The sequence below is a fragment of the Sceloporus occidentalis genome, unplaced genomic scaffold (genome assembly GCF_023333645.1).
Source record: "Sceloporus occidentalis isolate IW3139 unplaced genomic scaffold, rSceOcc1.0.p SCAF_6, whole genome shotgun sequence".
Lineage (NCBI taxonomy): Eukaryota > Metazoa > Chordata > Lepidosauria > Squamata > Phrynosomatidae > Sceloporus > Sceloporus occidentalis.
In genome coordinates, this window is record NW_028316986.1 from 86,557,429 (window position 1) to 86,577,122 (window position 19,694).

The 19,694-nt window shown below is 40.8% G+C and overlaps 1 protein-coding gene across 2 annotated transcripts in view; it reads right to left on the reverse strand.

Moving 5' to 3' along the window:
* The window catches only part of VTA1 (vesicle trafficking 1), a 41,718-nt gene that overhangs the window by 7,653 nt on the left and 14,371 nt on the right, over positions 1-19,694 (reverse strand). For both annotated transcript variants that reach the window (XM_089530267.1, XM_089530269.1), the window contains exons 3-6: positions 14,789-14,916; positions 14,378-14,453; positions 5,301-5,409; positions 636-812 (exon numbers count right to left, since the gene is read on the reverse strand). In XM_089530267.1, coding sequence (XP_089386393.1) covers positions 636-812; positions 5,301-5,409; positions 14,378-14,453; positions 14,789-14,916 — 490 coding nt within the window. The remainder of the gene's footprint in view (positions 1-635; positions 813-5,300; positions 5,410-14,377; positions 14,454-14,788; positions 14,917-19,694) is intronic.

Genomic DNA, 19,694 nt, shown 5'->3' on the forward strand with positions numbered 1-19,694 from the left:
AGAACTGAACCCTCACAGATGGGAAGGTCCCACAGTATTAAAATTAAAAGTAGAATAAAACTTCACCATCTAGGATACTCTCTCACTGAACATAAAGTAGCGACTGTACATCAAAGTAACTTCAATCTGAGAGGCTGTCAAGTAACAATTCATTAAGCAACTCTTGTCTATCACCAGTATCTTGAACTGGGATAACTGTTATCACATTAAATTTGTTAACTGGTCCACCCAGTGCCAGAATATTTGGTCAACTAGCAACTGTTGTGGGGATGACCAATACTAATAAAGTGATTGTCACGGTCAGTACTCTCTACATTTAATTGCTACCTCACTGATTACAATCTCACACTCTGAATAACACTATAGTACATGAAATCTCAAACTAGAATAAATTTGTTAGTCTTCACAATGCTATTGCAGCCTTTTTCAAAATGATTTTACAGACAAATAATAACTGCAATTCCACCTTATACTACACTGGTTGAGGGCACAATTCAGTGTTATGCTGTAGTTCCCTTTCATTTCACTGGTTCTGAGCAGATGACAGAGACCTCTTCACTTAATCTTTACATTACTATATATTCAGTAAATCTACTGAAAGGTACTGATGAAACGTACATTATAAAATAGCATACCTGTGCTATGAGGCACTTCAGCAGGAGTGTTAGCTGGAGCATGAGCACCAGGTGGGATCTGTATGCCAGTGTAATTGCTTGTGGGCACGTTGCTTGTGGGCACGTCAAAGGTGGATGATGATGGTTGTGATTCTTGGTTAGGTAAAGGTGGAGAGCTAACGTCCTCATTTTCATCATCTAGTAAATAGAAAACAGGGACTTGCTGATTATTTTAATGAACTGCCACTGAAATTATTTAGATTTATAAATATGTGATATACTGAAAACAGATGTCTTCCCAGCTAACGTACTTCACAAGGTTACTTGTGATGATAAATGAAAGACATCCTGGAAGATTAATTGCTCAGCTGCATATATACAAATAAGAAAAATGTTAGGATAAAAGCTTCCCCATGTATAGTCAATATACACCAGCTGCATAAAACCATTCACTGGAGTATCATGTAAGGATGTCAGTGCAATTCTAGTCACTTAAAATACACTGCAAGAGAATAAGATGCTATGACGGCACAATGACTCTGTTTGAAAGACTGTCAGCAACAACTGCTGCTTGTCTAACAGGTGCTGTGCATGTGCTATTTGGTGATTACTTTGCTACAAAGCAACTGGCCATGTAGTTTAATATACAAATTGCAGAATAAAGTGGTTATTCCGGGGTCATTTTGTGTATGAGTTTTACTTTACAGTATGGTTTTCATGAATTACAGGGAGAACACCACTTTGTGAAAATATGGCATTCTGTCAAGCTATAGAAAATGAGTTTCAGTCTTTTTCAACACTTGTCTTTTTCCACTTGCAAGTGAAGGAAGAAAGTGAGCAAGCAGAAAGGAATGGGGGAAGTCCTCCAGCACACTTAAACAATGCTGCTTTTCTTTTTCATTTGCACAAAGCAGGAATTATGAGACGTTCTCAGGGTATTTTGGAATACAAATCCATTTCCATATGAACTTTGGCACTACAAGACCCTAAAAGTTGTAGCTTATATATCACATACAATACAACTTTAAGAACATACTGCAAAACTGATTTTACTGGTTTTTTTTATCGCAGATAGAATAAAATTAAATGATTATTATATCTATCAACCCACTGTTTTAAAGGAGTTATCAGTCTCACCCAAACAGGTGGTAAATTTTAAAAAATGCAGGGTTACATGCACTTCAGTTCAGCTTAATGCAAGTCAAACGCTACTAATGAATGAAATACTTCAGTTATATATTTTTAAAATCAAGTGTTAAGTGCAGGGGTAGGCAACCTTTTTGAGCCGGGGGCCGGGTTGCTGTCCCTCAGACAACTGGGGGGCCGAAGCCAATATATATATATATATATATATATATATATATATATATATTGGAAAAATTAAATAAATAAATAAACTGGGACAACTGTAGGACAAAAATCTCAAATGGGGGACACTTTTCCCGAAAAAATGGAGGACACGCTAAAAAAATTGCTGATTTTAAAAAAAATGTTAATATAAATGCATGTTTCGGAGGCTTCTATAGACAATTGCCCCCTTGCCCGCCGCTTGTCCCCCTTGCCTGCCGCTTGCCCCCCTTGCCCGCCTCCTCCTGATAGGCCAAAGGCCCCACACCCTCACGTGAGAGGCCAAAGGCTCCGGCGGCAACCGGTGGCAGGACCGGGCCGGGGCCGGTCCCAAGGCCTTGCTGGGCCGCATCCGGCCCACGGGCCGCAGGTTGCCTACCCCTGGTTAAGTGTAACATACTCAGCAGTCAGTTTTCAGAGAGATTATGTATTTAAAAATTGCTCCTGATCCAGGACGTGATCTTGGATGGAGTTGTTAACTAGTTTATAAAGACCTGGCTGGGTAAAATAGTCTGTGTGTGTGTGTTTAACCTGTTCCAAATTTGTCCCCCTAGGTCTCAGTGGAGAAGCAGGCTGGGAATTGGGGAGGTAGAGTTGCAGTAGTCTCTTGGGATTCCATCTCCCTCACCAGATGCCCAGTCTCATAATGCTGAATTTGAATATGTGTACTTAAAGGTTGGAGGCTGGGAAATAGGGATTCTGTTGGTGGACTGCTCACCCTGCTGCTGCACAGTCTCCCTTCCTGATGGTGCTGAGTCCCTGCAGCTATGTACAGGGGGGCTTCGACATTCAGGTGGAAACTACTCTGTCTGGAGCAGCTCAGGACTTCATGTCCACCATGACAACCATAGGTCTCTCCCAAGTTGCATCTGGTGCCATCCGTGCTGTAGGACACACTCAGGACTATTTTCTGCATAAGGTTAGATGATGGTGATCTGAATGTGAAGGAACTTTCCACAGTTCCATTGTGAAGGACAGACCATTATCTGGTGGGGTTTGGACTAACTGGATTTCAGACTTCTTACAGGGGTGGGGGTTGATTAATATGTCATGGATCAACAAGTTTATGGATCCAGATGGATTCCTGATAGCTCCTGGGAATTTCCCTGTTATCTTAGCAGGTGAATCCTTGGCTGATCTTATGAATAGGGAAATGGCTAGGGCGGTAGACACAATTGTTCCTAAAAATCTCCACCAGAGTGGAGCCAAGCAAGGGCCTCGGTTCACTAGGGAGCTGGTGGTGATGAAGGGAGTGAGATGGAGACTAGAGTGACAATGAAGGAAGACTCAGAATCTGACTGAACATGGGCTAGAGCTCATTGAAAAGCCTATTCTGTGACAATGGTACCAGCTAAGAAATCGTTCATTGCCAACCACTGCATCCCCAGTATCATCCAGAGAAGCTGTGTCTAGTGGACACAATGGAAGCCCCCAGGCTGTTTGAAGGTGAATGACGTAGCGGTGGAAGAGGCAAAGAGACTAGGCCAACCACCCATCACATCGTCTTCCTCGTCCTCTGCTGCTTTGTTCATCTTCAAGTGGCATGGGGGCTTTTGAGGGTGGGCGGCCTTATCTCTTTGCTGTGTCTCTGACTCTTCCACTACATCGGCCATTAGCAACAATGGAAACCCCCCAAGCCGCCTGAAGATGGACGATATGGTGGAGGATGAGGAGGAGGCAGCAAAGAGACGAGGCTGCCTGCCCACCGCATCCTCCTCCTTGTCCTCTGCCACATCATTCATCTTCAAACAGCCTGTGGGCTTTGATGGGCAGGCAGCTTTGTCTCTTTGCCACATCATCTTCCTTCTCTGCTGCATCATTCATCTTTGAGCAACCTGGGGCTTCCATTGTTCCTAATGGCTGCGGTGGCAGCGGCAGATGAGGCAAAGGGACAAAGCCGCCACCCACCAAACGCCCTGGCCGCTTAGAGGTGAATGACATAACAGAGGAGAAGAGGCTGTGCAGCTCTGCTGCATGCTCGCTGGCACCAAGATGAGATTGCAACCTAGCCTGGAAACCCCCTCCTGGCCTCATGTAAACTTAGGCCCGAGGAAGCCTCCGCAGAAGGTGGTGGCGTGCGCTGAATGACTTTTGGGGGTCCAGGAGCAACGGGCCTGGAGCTCACACGTGGAGCCCGGGAACAAAGAAGGACTTTGTGGGGGGACTCCTCTTGACTACTGTGAATCTATTTTAATTATTTTACTTGTTACAAGTTTATTTTGCTTATCCTCCCATCCCAATTCCTTCAAGCCCTCGTATTTCATTTGCATCGGTCTTTCAAACTGTGAGCTTCTTTGAGCCTATTGCCCCCAATGGCAGTGAGGCAATCATATTTGACCCTTGACATATCCACAGGTCTTACCAAAAACCCCAATTTTGCCCCCAAAATGTATCCTCAACTTATACATGAGGCCGATCTATAGTTGAGTATAAACGGTACTACTACTGCTTTTCATTCATATGAGCACTTTTGCTTTCATTGGCAGTAGTAATGAAAAATGAGACTGGCTAACTTTATATGAGGTGGCTGGATACAGCACTGACAGTACCTTTCCTCTTATATCTCTCAGGTGTAAGAAGAACTTTAAAAGCAAACATGCTAGCTAATTATTTAGCAGAAAGGTCTGGAACATTCCAGGGGTGAGAGGAAGCTCACAGAGCAATCACAGTGGAAGTTGTGAATTTAACTTCCATGATACAGATACTGGCAGGAATGTGTAAAAGACTCGGGCAATCTCAAGGCAAAGATTACTGTTGGCTGTAATAGCAGCAAGTATTGTCACTGAAGTGCCAGCTATCAACAAATATAAACCTGCTCTGGCACTTAATATAACTAAGACACATTTGCAAGGTTTCTGCATCTGCTACAGATGTAGAACTGGCTAACAGTATTCAACACAAAGAAAAGATCTCTTCCCTTTGCCTGACAGGAGGGCGTAAGACTACCCTTATAGAATTGAGTGTCAAACAGAGATGATGTGCATCACAGATAACATGCTGGCACATTCCATTTCAAGTCTACCAATTATCTGTCAAGTCTGCACATCAATGACACATCCACTCAGATCTCTACATGCTGGTAAGTAGAGAAGGGAAGCATTAGCATCTTTCTGAAGAAAACGATGTAATTCTCTCTTTTGCAGCAAAACTGGCCCTTCCTTGAACATAAGGGCTCCTTCTGTTTCCAGAAGAGATTGAGATGCAGTAAAGACTCCTGCTAGAATGGTTAAGTGTGTGGTGGTGATGGTGGGGGAGTGGATGTAGGGAGTTTCAGTGATTTTGCTTTTGGTCTAACCAAAATAAATTGGATCTATATGCAATATTTGAAACAAGGATTACAGAATTCTCCTTCCAATCCAATAGGTCCAGACTGTGGAGTCTCTCCATTCTTTAGACAATTATGAATATAAGCTGCCTTCCATCTGGCATATTTTCTGTGCTGAACATTCTAGAAAAATAAAGAGAAAATTAAAGTTAAATTATTTAATTTCTTGGTCTGTGGAAGTCTGTAATTAAAAAGAAAAGGTAAGCAATTGTCATTATTTATATTTTTATAAGATTCTGCTTTTCTTCTGTTTCTGTGTATTAGTTACCGCCATTAAATGTCTTTGGACTGGTCTTCTAGCTGGATGTTTTATAGAAACTCATTTAAAAAAAGATATTTCAGTTTTCTAGTAAGATTTGTTGATAGCAACACAATATAATATGCCCTAATGAAATACAGACATGCTAATTAGCAACAGGTTCTGAAAATATTTACTTCCTTCTTTCAAAAGGATCAATGAGTATGATAGGCTAAAATGCTTTTCTTAATTTAATTTGTATGGCATTCTGAGGCCCTATAATCATGATGTGCAATTGTGTTTTATACCATTTTGGAATGAAAAGAATTTAATACATATCTGTACATATTCTGAGCAAGTCTAGAAATAAGTACTTTAAAAAGATGAGATAAAAATGTATTATATAGTTAGCCAGAGTGGTGTAGTGGTTTGAACATTGGACTCTGGAGAACAAGGTTGAAATCCCCGCTTGGGCATGGAAACCCACTGGGTGACCTTGGATAAGTCACACTCTCAGCCTCTGAAGAAAGCAACAGCAAAAAAAACCCCAAAAACCTTCTAAAGAAATCTTGCCAAGAAACAACAGTAATAGGTTCACTTTAGGATCGCCAGACACCAGAAACTATTTGTACACAATGATGACAACAACAAAAACAACCATCAGTTCCACACTACTTTCTGACTTCTCACCCCAATTATCATAAGTGCTTAACAGTGAGGGGTGGAAACAAAGATGATGTTTGTGAAGACCAAAGATAGTTAGTGGCTTGAATCCTCTATAGTAGTTACAAATGCATAATCCAGAGTTACGCAGTTATGGACCGTTACATATTCATGACTATTATGTATTCACTAGTTTAGAGTCTATGTAGGGACTGTGAAAATATCTAGTCCCTACTTCCCGGACAGCAGCAGATGAGATCAACAGAGGTCTATTGTCTATTGATCAGTAAGCACCTGGCTGAAATTTCTAGTCCCCTGTGGTGCAACCCATCTTCAGTGTGAGGGGAATTGCAACAGGTGTCTTTCTTCTGCATGACACACCAGCGATTGCTCATGGGAAGGGGTAGAAATGGCAGTCAGGTCTTTCAGTTGCAGTGGCTGCTTTGGGCATATGAGGGGCTTTGGGCCAGAGTTCATTGTGCAACCCCAATTAGAGTGCTTATGCATACATATCTCCCGTACAGGATTTTAGTCGTTGAACATGTTTAGGGCACGTTTTAAATAGCATTTCAATTATACTTAATTTATAGTACATTCAATAATATATGGGAGTAACATCTGAACACAAAATTTATTTTTTAATTTATATCCCGCTCTTTTCCCAGGACTGGGACTCAGAGCGGCTTCACAGCATTAAAAAACAAACAAACAAACAAACAAAAAGTACAATTTAAAACATTTTAAAAATAAATAAATAAATAAATGACGTACATTAAAAAGAATGATTAAACTAGTCCAACATTCCAGCCTGTCCTTATAGTAATTCCTTAAAAGCCTGTTTGAACAGGTAGGTCTCCACCTGCCGGCGGAAAGCCATCAAGGAGGAAGCCGTTCATATCTCCCTGGGCAGAGAGTTCCAGAGTCTAGGGGCAGCCACTGAGAAGGCCCTTTCTCGTGTCCCCACCAACCGTGTTTGTGATGATGTTGGGACAGAGAGAAGGGCTTCCCCAGAGGATCTTAGAGTCCAGGCTGGTTCATACCAGGAGAAACGGTCTGCCAAATAGTGTGGACCTGAGCCATGAAGGGCTTTGTAGGTTATAACCAGTACCTTGAATTGTGCCTGGAAACAAACTGGCAGCCAATGAAGCTGTTTCAACAGGGGAGTTGTATGGTCTCTGTAATCTGCCTCTTTTAACAGCCTGGCAGCAGCTCTTTGAACCAGTTGAATTTTCCGAACACTTTTCAAAGGTAGTCCTATGTAGAGCCCATTACAGTAGTCCAAATGGGATGTAACCAAGGCATGTACCACCGTGGCAAGATCTGGCTTCTCAAGGAACGGGCTCAGTTGGTGCACAAGTTTTAAATGTGCGAAAGCATTCCTGGTCACAGCAGAGACCTGGGCCTCCAAGTTCAAAGCTGAGTCCAAAATTACCCCCAAATTGCAAACCTGTGTCTTCAGGGGGAGTGTGACCCCCATCTAACACAGGCTGGATCCCTATTCACCGATCTGCCTTCCGACTGACCAGGAGCACTTCTGTCTTGTCTGGATGGCAGATCGGGGAAAATATCTCCCTAAATTATCTCAGATGTTACCCAAAGTAAGACTTTTTCAATTTTATAATCTTTCTGTACTAGCTTAGAGACAGTACCTAGCTGTGCAACACTTATTTTACATTCAGTCAAAAGCTCAATCCAGTAAAATTTAGAAAGAGATAAATCCCATTCCATGGATTTCATTACAGCTAACTTTCTTAGATTGTGTTCAAATTCTACTATCCCTTCTGTGATTAGTAGCGCCTGACATATTGTACATACAATCAAAAATCAAAAAAGAGAAGTTGTAAATAAAGCAATAATATCCAGCACATATTCAGCAGAGACAGCAGTTAATTACATAGAATCAAGGAGGTTTTGCTGTTTAATAACTATTATAGATATTGGTGACTAGAATATGGGTGTTAGTGCCTAGCTAGGAAAGTACTTTGTTTTTGACATTAACTTATAGAATAACTGATATTTATCTGAGAATTATATCTTTTTAATTCCTGACCCTTTAGATTTGTCCTGGAAAGCTGCAAACCTTAAATAAAAGCATAGTACCAGGTCTTGAAGATGTTTAAGGAGTTAACTCTATACACAGAATATGTGTGTTCATCAGATTTTCAGCAATTTCCCTTTCCTTCTTAGCCCCCTGCATCAGAGCTCAACCCATTCAAGAGGTTGCCCTGACCTTCAGTGGAAGAAAGGGGGGCTTTCCATTAGCCCATTTCTTCTGGCACTTGGCAGAATGCAAAATTTTTGAATAACAACGAACTTTGAAAGAGGTAATGATTCTCAAGTGATATCTGTAGGCTGTTTTCCCCCACTAGGACTGAATATTTGGAAACCAGATAAATGTATTAACTTGATAAAAGAGTAATAGACTGAGGCCCCGAGATTCCCTTCTCTTCAGTTTTTCCAATCATGCCTTTGGCAATTCAGAATTCTTTGGGGTTAACTAGTTCAAGCTTGTTTTCCAGCACTACAGACTTGCAATGTGCTGCTTCCCACTGAATAATCAAGAGCTGTTGGAAAACAGACAGCATTTGTGAAACTTCTCTCTCTTTCCTTGGCTCTTGCTGTTATGCAGCAATTAACAATATGCAAGCTTCAAAGTTTTCTACTTTTTTTTAATTTCTAGAAGGTGGTTCTTTCCTAGATAAATTTTAACAGGAAACAGTGACAATAACAGGAATGCAGTCCATTTCTTACGGATGCTGGGTTATTTGCTCCTTGGAACATTTGTGGTCATTGGGAGGGAAAGTCAAAACTTTGCCTCTTAATGGGAATCATCTGTCTTGCTTCAGAAAGGCACACTAATTCATGTTTCTGTACATATTTTCTGAGCAAATATAAAGTTCTGACTTTGCAATCTTCTAATCACCCACTATAAATTACCTAGAAGGTATAAGGAAGAGGCTTACTAAACTATTCCTTTCTCTAGTAGGAAATTGTTGTTGTTGTTGGTACTAGTTGATATTGTTGCATCATCATCATCATCATCATCATCATCATCATCATCATCATCATCATCATCTGCCTGCCTGCCTGCCTGCCTGCCTTTCTCCTGATATAGCCTAACAATAAATTTAAAACAGTAAAAGTTAAAAACAATACAAAACCATTAAAATGTAGATACAAAGTTTAAAAAACACAATTAAAAACACTACATATTAAAATTTAAAAACTTATGAAAAACTCTATACAAACTCTAAAATCTGAATTACACAGCATTTAAAAGCCCAACCTTAGTCAGTTTGGAAAAGCCTGATGGCATAAGAATGGTTTTACCTGTCTGTCCTAGAAAGGAGAGCAGCGATGAGGCCATCCTGAGCTCTCTAGGGAGGGAGTTCAACCAATTTCTGTGTGCTGTTTTTGTCAAGATATGTTAAGTATATTCATTGGAGGCAGGCAGCTCAATCTCAGAGCTCTAGGCCTCATTCATAAATTGAATTCATGTATCCTGCTTCGGAGATGTGAATTACTTTAACATGGGTTCCACTAATTTTATAGGCATTCCATAGCTCCCTTTGACTAACTTCAGAATTCACCTACACTAACACAATGAATTTTATTATTTCTGCACAAGGCTTCCAACATTTCTGACATTCTTTTCCATCCAGGCCTCTTAATTTTGTCCATTTTTACACAATTTCTCCAATTTTATTTTCCAAAAGGGAAATGCCAGAAAATGGAATATCTTGTTTAGAATTTATCTATTCCAGCATGTCCCAGACTAAATCTCTTGCAGAACATGTTTCTGCAAGAGAAATTCATGGTAGAATTGGCACATATCTTTATTTTAATGCAGAAGTTACGATGGTTTCCATTTTTTAACTTTTAAGAGGCATACTTAACTCTAATCCTGTACAGCCAAATTAAAGAGCTTTAGTTTAAATATGCTTTAATTGTATTTACTCTAGTTTGTCAAAAGCAGGGACAGGTCATGTAATAGGCACCCAAGAAAACAGGGTTACACATACAGTGTACACGTAGTCTAAATTGGCAGCAAATTCCTTAGAATTGCACTGATGTTGTAAGACAAATAGAATTCCCTAGGAACTAGTCCCAGTGGCAACCAAATGTTGTGAAAGGAGCCAACTTCTGGCATAAACTCTGGATTTACACAACTAACTTCTATATGTGTCTGTCATGTTATTTTTCTTTTTAAAATTATGCATGTCATAAAGTGGATCCTTCCCAGCCGTGGGGGTATGCTTCCATGTCCCCCCCCCCCCCCCGCAGTGGGAAAAAGTGCTGGAGCTGAAGCCCATATTAGTCAATGAGTGGCAACATACATGCACCCATGTCAGCATATCCATGGGTGGGTGCCACCACTGACTATTATGGGGCATGGCAATCTAATCTGTAGATGGCTAGTCGTCTGATACGGCAGGCCTTATAATTAAAGCCTTATAATTTTCTTATGCAGGAAGGCAACATTGGTTTTGGGTTTGTTATTTTATGGAGATCAGAAGTAGCTAGGAGTACTGGAACATCTCATCTTTCATTATCATATCCTGTTGACAATGATTTGTTGGTACAAAAATATTAAAAATCAAGCTGGAGCATCATACACTGCTCTGTTTTGTTCTTCTCTTTAACCAAATGGATCTGTCCTTGTATTCAACTGCTTTTTCATACATATACTGCACTCAGTATCATGGTTGGAAATGCAGCTGCTAATCTTAGTTAGATATTGGCCACATTCCTTAATCATGTCATGATTCTGCATCATGTTCACACCATCCATTTGAAGGGAACTACTGTAATATATTTCCTTGTGGTCCAATGGACTGAGGCCTATGTTACCTCCACTACAATTCTACATAAACACACACAGGTAGGATGATATTAAGCATAAGCTTATCTAAAACTTAACTGAAATGTCTTTTATAGTTTACATCTCATCTCTGACTGCTCAGAATACACAACATGACAAATAGAGAATCCAAACAGATAACTATGAATTAACAACATGATATAAATGTGTGTTCTAAGGACATTATCACATCAGTCTTGTGTCTTGTGGCAATCACATTATGAAAGGAAACATAATGTGGAATTTCCTTCCATGGAAGGCTAGCATGGCATCCTCCCTGCTTTCCTTTCACTGGCAAGCCAAAACATTTTTATTTAAGTAAGCTTTTAATGCTTAAGCAGGGGAAGTTTCTAATATAGGTATGTTTTGTCTCTTGTATAATTTTAATCAGTTTTATAGTGTTTTAATGTTGTGTTTTTAAACTGCTTTAAAACTTTCTGTAATAATTTTAACATTTAACATTGTTATGGAAATTGTCTTGGGTCTCTGACTGGAAGAAAGGTGGCATGTAAATAAATAAAAACAACACTGACAAGTCATGAAGTTAGCCTGCTTTTGGGAAGGGGAGGTGGAGAGAGAAGGAAAATCAGGTCCTGTCCTGCTACATGACTGTTTTAATGCCTGAACTGAAATGAAGGGACTTTTACATCCATTCAACTGCACTATAATAGGAACATTTAGAGCTATTGATAGGTTTTGCTCTTCAATAAAAAGGTGCACTACAGTAATGAATTGAATGCAGAGTAGTAGCAGGATGGACATGACATCATGTGGTAAGTACAGTGGTACCCCGGGATACGAAAGCACCGCCTTACGAAATTCCCGGGATACGAAAAAATCCCATAGGAAAAAACTGTTCCGGGTTACGTTTTTTTTTTTCGGCTTACGAAAAAAATTTTTGGTGCTTTTCGGCGCTATTTCGCACGAAATCGCGGCTTTTAGCGCTAGCGCCTATGGCTTTTCTGGGTTGCGAAATCTTTCGGGTTACGAAGGGCTCCGCGGAACGGATTAATTTCGTAACCCGGGGTACCACTGTATTGACCAAAAACGCTCTTATCCTGTTAAAATTCAGTGTTTTAGCTTCATGTGGTAAAGTTCATAGAGGATGTTTTGCTATCTGAATAACACCTAACATTAGAGCAGGTCTCTTTTTATAAGATCTCTGTTTAATGGCACGGATCTTCCATAGATATTATCTCCTATCTAAGGAATGTTTTCTTAATTCACACTGAAAATGCAAAACAGTAATATCACAATAAGACTAAGCAATTGAAATTTTGATCATTTTGATTAATTTTGTTAAAACCAATGCTATTTCTATTTTAAATACAGCAAGAAGCCATTCTAAGAAGTGTGCTGAATCTGGGATTAATAATAATAACAGAGTTTATTTATATCTTCCCGCCTCTCCCAATTGGATCGAGATGGAATCACAACAGAGTTCAAAAAATACAATTAAAACATTACAATATTATTATCACACAAGTTAAAACCTCAGTTACAAACATAAAATCAATAATCATAGGGTCAGATGCTGTCGTTCCATACAGAAACAGTCTGTAATTCATAGAAGGTCAGGTGGGTATGCACGTCGAAAAAGCTCTGTCTTAACCCCCTTCCTGAAAGTTTCCAGGGATGTAGCAAGGCGGATCTCCTCTGGGAGTCCATTCCATAGTGTGGGGGCAGCTACTAAATGCTTTTTGGGAAGTAGAAACATATTTAGATGCTGGTATCTCTAACAATTTCTTCCCATTTGTCCTGAGTGCAGGGCGGATTGTATAGGGAGATGCGTTCCCGTAAGTAACTTGGGCCCAAGCCATGTAGGGCTTTAAAGGTAATAACCAATACCTTGTATTGTGCCCGGAAGCTAACTGGGACCCAGTGTAGATCTTTCAGAATATATGTTACGTGGTCAAATCTCGAGGATCCAGTGACCAACCTGGCTGCCACATTTTGCACTAATTAGAGCTTCTGAACTTGATACAAGGGTAGCCCCATGTAGAGCGCATTGCAGAAATCAAGACGAGAGATTAGCAGAACATGTGCTACAGCTTCAAGGTCATTTTGGTTGAGGTAGGGTCGCAGTTGGCGTATCAACCAAAGTTGATACCAAGCACTTCTGGCTGTCGCATCTACTTGAGATGACAATCGTCGAGACGGATCCAGAAGTACTCCTAAACTGCGAACTTCATCCTTCAGAGGAAGTGTGACCTTGTGTAGGAGTGGTTGACCAATTTCCTTCCCCGGGCCTAAGGATCCTATGGTAAGTACCTCCGTTTTCTCTGGATTCTGCCTGAGTTTGTTTTTCCTCATCCAGCCCATTACCGACTCAAGGCAGGGATTCAGAGGGTAGATGTCATCCTTAGTCACTGTAACAGTCGGGGACATAGATAAGCATATTTGGGTGTCATCAGCATACTGATAACCCCGCACCCCATGTCTCCGGATGATCTCTCCCAGCGGTTTCGTGTAAATGTTAAATAGCATGGGGGACAAGATGGCGTCTTGGGAGACGCCAGATGTTAGCTCTTTTCTAGAAGAGCAACTGTCCCCCAGCCTCACCATCTGGAACCTGCCCGAGAGGTAGGACCTGAGCCACTGGAGTGCAGTACCCCCTATTAAGACTTTTTGCAATAACCAATTAGGCTGCTTTCATGGATACCAACCCTGTTCATATTACTATAACATCTCATAACTACAGTGGTCCCTTCCTTTACATGAGGGATCTGTTCTGGATCCCCCCATGTACGGGAAATTCCATGGATGCTCAAGCCCCATAAAAGATAATGGGGCTTGTGCCCATGGCAGCATGCACCATTACTTTTTCTGGCGTGTGGTGCCGTTTCTTCTGGCGCAGCCTCCAGCATATGACGCAGGCACACTGTACTATAGTACTTTGAATCAGCAATTCCTATTCGGTGAAGCAAATACTATGCCAGGATCCAAAGAATCATGGAAAAGGTTCTGTCTCTAGGGTGTGTAAGGGCTTCTGTTTCTCAAACAGTAGTCTTCAAACTATACAGTAAATTGTATTACAGTAAAAGATTTTGTAATTTTAAGCTAGGACGTCCAAAAATGTCACTGGAAAGCCTGAACCTGAGTTAAACTAGAGATGGATTTCAGCGTCTAAGAGTTTTCAATATAGAAAGACTGCAATTCAGCTAAAGTTAATTTGAGCAAATCCAACTGACACAATGGAACAAGTTAACAGAAAACCCATTGCTTTTAATGAGATTTAGTTATGACTAACTTTTGCAGGGTAAGAGACAAAAATCTGTTTCTCTGTATTCAGCTGTTAATGATACATATTACTTAACTGTGCAACTTACCTCATCTGTTAGTTCTCCAAACACAGTCAGTACATCTATTAGGAGGCTTGCAGTATAAAAAGACTTAATCATGTTTCTGGAGAGAGGAAAAACATTTTAACTTCTCAAATGTTTTTTAAAGGCACTGCTTGCACGTTAACAGAATATGAAATGGAATAATTTCCCCACAAGCTAAAGAGGACAATAGAAGGCTACTTCAGGGTATCTGTGTCTCTTAACTGCAAAGTTGTTGTGGATGTTCAAACCAGTAGCTTGCCAAAAGTCACTCATCTGGACCCTCTGCATTGTTTAAATGCCCAAGGATAAGCTGGTGAATTTATTTTGATTAAATCGGTAGGGTTACTCTGCTTCAATTCCACATTTACCCCAATTACAAGTTCCAATATAAATTGCCTTTTCTAGGCCACTTACTTGTGAAACCGCCCAGCTCGATCTTCATTATCTGCATAAAGAAACATTTTCAAAGCATAATTCTCCACATGGGCACAACCAACTATTTCCTGAGTAACAGCTTCATTATCACCCAGCTGCTTCTTCATCTGAGAAAATACAGAGGTTCAAAAGATTATTTACATTTGCCCATAGAAATTGGGCAGCAAGGAAATATCTTAGATTTCTAGCTCTCATACCTCTTGCTTTGAGTGTCCTTCAGAGACAAAGCACCTGCTATACTCAAAACCGTTACTGCATGTCTGTACACTTGGGCAGGGGGTGCCAAGAGAATGAGGTTAGCCTACACATTCCTTTCCTGTCAACTGTGGTGCTCTTGTTATGACTCATGCTATGGAAATGGATAGTAAGAATCTTCTGGTTTGAGGGGAGTTCCCACTGATGGCTTGTTAAAGTAAATTGTTCCTGAAACTGGGCCCTTGCCTTCTTGTGAAATCTAGCTAGATTCGTGACATTACCTGAACAGCTTTGTCTACAGTAAGTATCATCATTTTGGTCTTCAATACAATTTACAAGCCACTTACTGTATGGATCATTGTCAAGTGTTAAAGGTGTAAATTGTGTGGGAAATTTAACATGCCCTCCCCTAAATGTTTACCTAGAAAGGTCCTGGAATTCAACAACTGTACTTCACTTCTTTAAAAAAATCATGGTAGCATTGGGAAAGGTTTTGTCAGAAAGTGCAAAAACACAAAAGGAGCATGTACAACAGAAGAAAAAATGGTTGTGTGGGATGGTGACCTTATCAAAGTACTGTTCATAATTCTATATTGGGGTTTTTTTTTGGGAGGGAATCCTCCCCAATGTTTTTATTTATTTACTTCCTTTAAAAAAGATGAAGTAAAAACATTCTCATTCTTCAAATAACAATAACATACTATGTTACTTAGCTAGAGTAGTAGCTAGAGTAATCATCACAGTCTGGAGTTCTAGCAGTTCTAGGACACTTTGCCCTCTTGTGTGCCTTCAAGTCATTTCTGGCATGGTCTCCTGAGATGAACTTATCACAGGGTTTTCTTCCTAAGATTTGCTCAGAGGGTTTTTTTTTTTTTTTTTTTTGCCTTTGTCTTCCTCTGAGGTTTAGAGAAATTGACTTGTACAATATCACTCAGTGAGTTTCCATGGCTTAATGGGGATTTTAACCCTAGTCTCAAGAGTCATAGACCAATGTTCAAACCATTACACTACTTTGCTGCCTTATCTCACCTTAAATTAGCACCTATATAAGACTCAAGATTTTCTAATTCGTAACTTTTTTTTTGTAACCACTGAAAGTCACCAGAGCTATAGAGTTTCTTCCTGTGAAACAGCTTGGAGCATTTAATATAAAGAATGAAATGAAAACCCCTCGTTCAACCTAACTGCACTAGTGTCTTGAATATTTACTGGAATGCTTAGTCAAGCAGTGTACTGCTACAGAAAGACCTCTTTTCAAAGATGTTACAGAGTACAGAAAGCCTCAGGTTTCCTAATAAAATCAGCAAAGTAAATAACACTATTACAGTTACAACAGGTGGATTTAAAGCACCTGAATAGACTTACTGTTGGCATTTAGGGAAATTCTAGTTTAGCTTTACAAAACAAAAACAAAGGATATTGGACTCTCTTATATTTCTTGTGTTGCCAAAAACTAAAGAAAATATGAGAATGGCAGTTTATTTTCTAACACCAAGTATGGCCCTGTGCAGACTGGCCTTAAAGGCTGGGTTGGAGGTGGGGTCAGGGCATAGCGTCCATATGATGCATGCCCTGCCTCTGCCCCTAGAGCAGTGTGACACATCACACCACACCGCATGCCATGTGGCATTCCTCTGGCTCTGCGTCATGATGCAGCACTGAAGGAGCACTGTAAAGCCGTAGTGCAGCGGCTATCACTTTTTGCGGCTCCTTTTCATGACCTGGGAAGGCCAGATAAGGGGCCATGGCATGTGGTTGTCACGGCCCCGATCTGGCTGCATAGCTCATACGTTAACTAAATTTAGAGGCCCTGTAATACTGATGACTGACAGCATAGAGGGGTCAAGTTCAGATGAAAATCTGATACTTTCTTGGAATATCAACATTTTGAATACAATACATTCCATTCCTACCCTCATATCTTCTCTATCAGTTTTCTCCCGCATCCATGATTTTCTTCTAACAATCTGATATCTATCCACTGTCTTCCTTCTTCGCAGCTTCTCTTTTCTTGCTCCTTATGGAACTGCTAAAGTTGCTACTGTTCATGATTTATATATTTCTCTCCAGACGTTTTCACCTCCTTGCTCTTACCCAAACCTGGCTTCTTGCCCATGGTACTGTTACTTCAGCTGTCCACTCCTTTGGAGGACTCTCCTTTTCTCCAGGAGGTAGGGGTGAGGTGGAGTGAATTTTCTATTACTTAGCTCATTCCAGTTTCATTTTTTTTCTTTCCCACCAACCAACAGTTTATCTTCTTTTGAGGCCAACGATATGAGATTCTTTTCACCTCTGTGCCTGCAGATTGTTGTCATTTAATGTCTATCTGGCCCATTTCAACTTTTATTTCTGATTTTGATTCTCGGTTGACTTCCTTTCTCTCAGATGATATTCCCATTGTTATTATGGGTGATTTAATATTCAGGTGGATGATTCCAAAAATCCTCCCATGCTATCTTTTCTTTCTTCTTTGACTTTTTCTGGGTTCAAGCTTAATACCTGATATTCCTTTGGCCATTATTTGATTTTGTTCTTATTAAGTATTGTTCTCTCTCTTATATCTTATATCGAATTTTCTTTGATCCATCATCTTCTTTCTTTTGCTCTTGCTCATAGTCCACCTCCTCAGTACTCTGTTGCTCGCTCCTTTTGAAAGCTTCATTCTGTTAATCCTGAGGGCTATTCACAAGCATTGGTCTCTTCCTGGTTTTCTTTCAACTCTATTGGTTCATTGGACTTAGCTATTTCTTTACCCAACTTTAACTTCAACTCTTGATAGTTTTGCCCTTTTGTCAACACGTATAGTTCTTGCTACCAAATCTGAGCCTTGGCCTATTCGCCGCCTCCCCAGGTGCCTGATGTGGGGATGCCCCAAGCAAGAGGGCCTCGGAAGACTGGCTTCGGACTCCGAGGGGAACCCCCCCCCCCGATTCTCAGCTGGCTCTTCTCGGGAGATGGGTATGGGAAGAGAGGCAGTGGTGCTAGAAAAAGAAGAGGAGGAGGAAGAATAAGAGGGGAAGGTAGCAAAGCAGGAGGAAGAAGAGGAGGAGGAGGAACAGGGAGGAGGAGGAGGGGCCCCCTCGGTTGGTGCCATGTTCCTGCTCTGCATCGCCTCCACACCTGCTCTGGCCACCGACCACAGCCCAGGAATCTGCCACCACTGCCGCAACCCCCTCTGTCCCCTCTGACATGGTTTCCCTGAAAAGGCATGTCATGGTGGTTGGGGGTCCCTTCCTCCCCCACCAGGTTTCCTGGGATAAAGGGACTTGGGGCCCTCCAGAACATCTGCTGAACCCCTTCCCTGCTTCCTGGACAGCACTTCTCTCCTGAGGCCAGGGCTGTGCAGATGAGGCACCCCAGGCAACAGCAGGGAACCCTTGATGGCCACTTTCTTCATCCCCTTCATCCTCCTTTTTCTTGCTGTTCCATGATCGGAGGAACCTTCCTCTCCCCCAGGAATCCTGCTGGGCTGGTCCCACACCCTTTTTTGAGACTTGAGTATCCATGGATTTTGGTATCCATGTGGGGGTCTGGAACAGATACCCTGTGGATATCGAGGTCCCATTGTACTAAAAATTGAACTTATCTGTTCTGATATTGCTGCTCCTTCTTCATTACCCACATATCAAATGTTTGTTTCGTCTATTTCCCCTCAATTTTGTATGCTGAACTGTTGATGTTTTCACATCTTTCTACCTGCTTTCTAGATCTTGTTCCTTTGGCTTCTTAATTACTGTTGCCCCTGGCATTCTCCCTCCTCTTCTCCATATTATTAATGTCCCCTTTTCTGGTTTATTTCCTTCTGAACATAAACATGCTATCATTTCTCTAATTATTAAGAGCCTTCACTTGATCCATCTTCTAATTATCATCCTGTTCACGACTGCCTTTTTTCTCAAAAGCTTAGGAACATGTTACTTATGTATATTGCTTTGACTGACTTTCTTGTATTTCTGGAATGGATCCTTTTCAGTCTGGATTTTGCTCTTCACACTCTGCAAGAGCAGTTCTTACAAAGACCGCAGATGATCTCCTTCACACCAAGTCAAAAGGCCTATATTCAGTCCTTACCTTCCTTGATCTCTCTAGCCTTTGACACAGCTGATCGTGCTCTTTTGTAGGAGCACTTCACAACCTAGGGTTTACTTATTCAGTCCTCAGCTGGTTCTCATCTTATCTCTAAGGCTGGTCATTCAATGTGGTACCTGGAGGACACGGGTCTTTTTCTTTTCTTTCGGGTTGAAGTTTCACAAGGTTCTGTTCTGCGCCCTTTGTTGTTTCCTCGTTATATACAGTACTCTCTTTGGGCAATCTTAGTTTGTATGGTTTTCAATATCATTTTTATTCTGATAATACTCAGATGGATTTCTCCAGAATGCTCTTTGACGTTGAATATCATCTTACAGCATGTCTTTCAGTTATCTCAGCATGAATGCTTCACTGTCATCTAGAACTTAACATGGCAAAGACAGACCTACTTAATTTTCCTCTAGAATTGTCTTTACATTCTCTTTCATCACTACTAATAATGTTCCCATTTATCCTTGACTTTATTTTTTACTCTTTGTTTTTCACATTGAGGATGTAACAAAGTAATGTCATTTTTTTCTTTATAACACTGCCAAAATCAGACTTTTTTTTCTGGATCCTCTGGTAAGACTTCATTTCATGTCCTGGTAATTTCCTGCCT